The sequence below is a fragment of the Rhinopithecus bieti genome, unplaced genomic scaffold (assembly GCF_001698545.2).
Source record: "Rhinopithecus bieti isolate Rb0 unplaced genomic scaffold, ASM169854v2 scaffold_28055, whole genome shotgun sequence".
NCBI classification, from domain to species: domain Eukaryota; kingdom Metazoa; phylum Chordata; class Mammalia; order Primates; family Cercopithecidae; genus Rhinopithecus; species Rhinopithecus bieti.
Genome location: NW_016812914.1, coordinates 985603 through 990098, shown reverse-complemented (window position 1 = coordinate 990098; position 4496 = coordinate 985603). Strand labels below are relative to the sequence as shown.

Here is a 4496-nt window from a genome sequence, read left to right as displayed (position 1 = left end):
TCGGCCTCCCAAAGTGCTGGGATTACAGGCTTGAGCCACCGCGCCCGGCCTAATTTTGTATTTTTAGTAGAAACGGGGTTTCTCCATGTTAGTCAGGCTGGTCTCGAACTCCTGATCTCAGGCGATCTGCCTTTCTTGGCCTCCCCAAGTGCTGGGATTACAGGTGTGAGTCCACGCGCCCAGCCCTCGGCCTGATCATTGTAAAGCCTGCTTCCACTTTCCCATCTCCTTTGACTTTGACCTTTTTGTATCCCTCTTTCACTTGTTAGGACCTTTTAAGGACATTGTGCCCACCTGGATCACCCAGGCGACGCTCCCCAACTCAAAATCATTAACTGAATCACACCTGCAAAGTTGCAAAGTCCTTTTAGCTGTGTAAGGCACTGTATTCACAGATCCTGGGGATGAGGACGTGGGGGTCTAGAGACACATATCTTTGGGGGCCATGATCTGTCTCCTATATAGGGACATAGCAGAAGTCCCACTGACCAGATAGAGGAGATAATAGAGTGATGAAGAAACTATAAAAAGCTAAGTGGGAACTCAACGTTTTTCTGCTCACAGCTCTCAAGAGAAAGACCAAAGTCCTCCCCGGTGGCCTTCAAGGTATTACGTATCACCCCTCAGACCTCAACTCCCCCTCCCCTTTGCTCAGTGGGCTCCAACCACACCAGCCCCTTCCTGCTCCCTGGACACCTCTAAGCCTTTTCCGGCCTCTGGGTTTGACCTTCCCTCCTAGACCCATCTGTCCTTGGAGTCTCATCTCCGATCCCAGCTCAAATGTCATCTTCTCTGAGAGGCCCACCGCAATGGCCCCAGTGAGAGAGTATCCTCTTTCCCCGCCTCCCAACTTATGGCTGCTGGTCACTCTGCTATAAGGAATCATCTCAAATTATCTGCTTTATTTATTCATTTCTTGCCAGTCTCCCCCAGATAGGAATTTTTCCTCCCTGAGACCACCAACTGGGTCTGCCACGTACACCCCTGGGTTCTGCAGCTCTGAGCAACCTGTCCGGCTGCTTTGTAGGTGTCCAGCACAGGTCACTTGTGTGCCCGCCAGGACTGGTCAGAGTGGAATAGACAGGGCGGAGGGGGCAGGGCAGCCCTGCCCGCCTGGACAGCCTGGAGAAGGCGGGAAAACGAGGCGGGAAAAGACAGCAAACAAGCCCTGCGGGTGGGTAGGGTGGAGAGCCCTGGCAGGCCCTGACGCCAGGCAGTGGGGCTTGGGGCGATTAGGCGAGCCATCGGGGTGCAGGTGGTCTCCTAGGGGCCCCCCACATTCCCTCGCAGTATTTACACATTGATTCCGGCCTTCTTAGACCTACTGGTCAATGCGTGCGACTGGGGGCCTGCGAACGGACTTGGACTTAAGAGGTCAGGGGGTCTGTAACCTGGGGGTCCCCAAGGCTCCTGGGGGGGCCCACGTGCGGGGGGTGACCAGGCCCTGCCACGCAGACCCTTTGCACGCTGGGCGCGCCCAGCAGAGCGCGCAGGGCTAGGCGGAGCCGTGGCCCGCTGGGCGGAGGCGCCGTGGACAGAGGAGGGGGCGCCCCCCACCCTCTTTCTCGCTTCCCGCCACAGCGCCGGCCAATCAGGAGGCAGGCGCCCGCCCCCGGCACGGCCTCCTGCGGCCCCGCAACTCCCAAATGCCGAGTTTTCGCGGGAAAAAAATCAGAGCAGCTGGCAGCGCGGCGGGCAGTATTTGCCGAGCGGGCGCTCCGGGTCGCACGCACGTCCGCGCGGGGTCCGGGCCACGCACGCGGCTTCATAGCTATCCCCAGCCAGGCCGGGCGCGCAGACAGACAAGCGGTTCGCGGCGACCAGAGAGGTGAGCCGCCAGCTCGGGGTGCCAGCCTGGGCCGGGCGCACGGGGCTCGGGGACTTTGCAAAACTTTCCCGCGCGGCCAACCCGGGCGCACTCGTGTCCCTCACTCTGTCCCGGGATCCAGGGCCTCCCCTTCCGCCTAACCCTCGGGAGTCGCTCCCCGACACATACCCGGCTGGAGCCGGGACCAGCGCTGCGTCCCCGGAGCCCGGCTGGGGGTCGAGCGTACCGGGTGGGGGAGGGCCCGGCGAGCCGCCGGGGAGGATGTCAGGCTCCGCGCCTGCGCGCGGGGCTCCCCGCGATTCAATTGTCGCGCCCGAGCCCGATTTCGCGCGCCCTGAGCTCCCCGGGCGCATCTGGGCCAATGGGGGGCGAGCGGGGCGGGGCAGCCGGGTGCGGCGGAGCCAATAAGAGGCGGCCCAAGTGAAGGGGGGCGGGACTTGACGAGCTGGGGCCCCTTGGTCGTCCCGGGGGTGGGCGTGGGCTGCTGGCGCGACCCGCGCTGACCGGTGGGAGTGCGGGAGGGACGCCGGGGGTCTAGGGTCTGGAGCGGCGCGAGCTGCCGGGAGTTGGGGGCCGAGGTGAGTCGCTGGGCGCGCGCGTGGGGTGGCCGGGACGGGCGGCCAGTTGCCATGGCCACCGCGGGGCGGGCCCGGTCGCGCACNGGCTCACTGCAAGCTCCGCCTGCCGGGTTCATGCTATTCTCCTGCCTCAGCCTCCCGAGTAGCTGGGACTACAGGCATCTGCCACAATGCCTGGCTAAATTTTTGTATTTTTAGTAGAGACAGGGTTTTACTGTGTTAGCCAGGCTGGTCTCAATCTCCTGACCTCGTGATCTGCCCATCTCGGCCTCCCAAAGTGCTGGGATTATAGGCATGAGCCTCTGCACCTGGCCAATTTTTGTATTTTTAGTAGAGACAGGGTTTCACCACCTTGGCCAGGCTGGTCTTGAACTCTTGACCTCATGTTCCATCCACCTCGCTCCACCTCCCAAAGTGCTGGGGTTATAGGTGTGAGCTACCACGCCCGGTCGACATTTCTCTTTATGCCTGCCTCTGCCCCGTTGGATGGGAAGTCCTTCCAGGGTGAGACCTTGTCTAAGTGAACTTTGTACCCACCAATGTCTGCATGACTCAGGCAGGATCTGGCTCAGACAGGGGTGTGGGGTGGGGCTTGAATCAATAAAAGTTTGTTGAATGACTTAATGCCCTCTGAGAATGTATCATTTTGCAACAGGGAAACTGAGGCCCTTTGCACTCTAGCAGTTATTCCTGTCACCTGATTTGCACGTGGGCTGGTACCTAAGAGGGAGGGACATTGAATCATAGGAGGGGCTAGGAAGTACCCATTCTCTAGCCTGGCAGGCCTTATTTCTTGTCTTGGCTGTATCTTGCATTATTTTATGTGATAGCTTTTGCGGGCATTGGCCTCTTCTTTCCCCAAGTCAAGCGTGTCCAACTCCTGACCCACAGGTCACATGTGGCCCACGATGGAATATGGCTCAACACAAATTCGTAAACTTTCTTAAAACATTAGGAGATTTTTTTGCAATTTTTTTTTGTAGCTCATCAGGTATTGTTAGTGTTAGTTAGTTGTTTGTTTATTTATTTATTTATTGAGATGGAGTTTAGGCTGGAGTGCAGTGGTGCAATCTCGGCTCACTGTAACCTCCGCCTCCTGGGTTCAAATCATTCTCCTGCCTCAGCCTTCTGAGTAGCTGGGATTACAGGCACACACCACCACACCCGGCTAATTTTTGTATTTTTAGTAGAGACGGGGTTTTACCATGTTGGCCAGGCTGGTCTCGAACTCCTGACCTCAGGTGATCCGCCTGCCTCGGCCTCCCAAAGTGCTGGGATTACAGGCATAAGCCACTGTGCCTGGCCAGTGTTAGTGTATTTTCTGTGTGGCCCAAGACAATTATTCTTCCAATGTGGTCCAGGGAAGCCAAAAGATTAGACACCCCTGCTCTAAGTGGCTTGTGAGCTTTTTTTTCTGAGATGCCTGGAATAGTTTGTTACTCATGTTTTAAAATAGCAATTATTACTATTTTTTGAGACAGAGTCTCGTTCTGTCACCCAGGCTGGAGTGTAGTGGCGCAATCATGGCTCCCTGCAGCCTTGATCTTCTGGGCTCAAGAGATCCTCCTGCATCAGCCTCCTGAGTAACTGGGACTACAGGTGCACACCATGCCTGGCTAATTCATTTTTATGTTATGTAGTGAAAGGGTCTCACTATGTTGCCCAGGCTGGTCTCAAACTCCCAGACACAAGAGATCAGCCCTCCTCAGCCTCCCAAAGTGCTGGGATTACAGGTGTGAGCCACCGCACCCGGCTGGGCAATTATGAACCTGAGCAAATTTAAGAAATTTTGATTTTCTCGGCCGGGCGCGGTGGCTCAAGCCTGTAATCCCAGCACTTTGGGAGGGCGAGATGGGCGGATCACGAGGTCAGGAGATCAAGACCATCCTGGCTAACACGGTGAAACCCCCGTATCTACTAAAAAATACAAAAAACTAGCAGGCCTAGGTGGTGGGTGCCTGTAGTCCCAGCTACTCAGGAGGCTGAGGCAGGAGAATGGCGTAAACCTGGGAGGCGGAGGTTGCAGTGAGCTGAGATCCCACCACTGCACTCCAGCCCGGGCGACAGAGCGAGACTCCGTCTCAAAAAAA

At 57.2% G+C, this 4496-nt stretch overlaps 1 protein-coding gene across 6 annotated transcripts in view; it reads left to right on the top strand.

Annotated features, from left to right (window-relative positions):
- The window catches only part of UHRF1 (ubiquitin like with PHD and ring finger domains 1), a 64324-nt gene that overhangs the window by 1200 nt on the left and 58628 nt on the right, over positions 1–4496 (top strand). The window contains exon 1 of one of the 6 annotated variants that reach the window (XM_017847232.1): positions 1588–1828. The exons of 4 other annotated variants lie outside the window; for them this stretch is intronic. In XM_017847232.1, coding sequence (XP_017702721.1) covers positions 1647–1828 — 182 coding nt within the window. In that variant the 5' untranslated portion in view covers positions 1588–1646. Of the gene's footprint in view, positions 1–1587; positions 1829–2191; positions 2407–4496 lie in introns of those variants that run through there. One more of the 6 variants, XM_017847236.1, reaches the window with a different exon arrangement.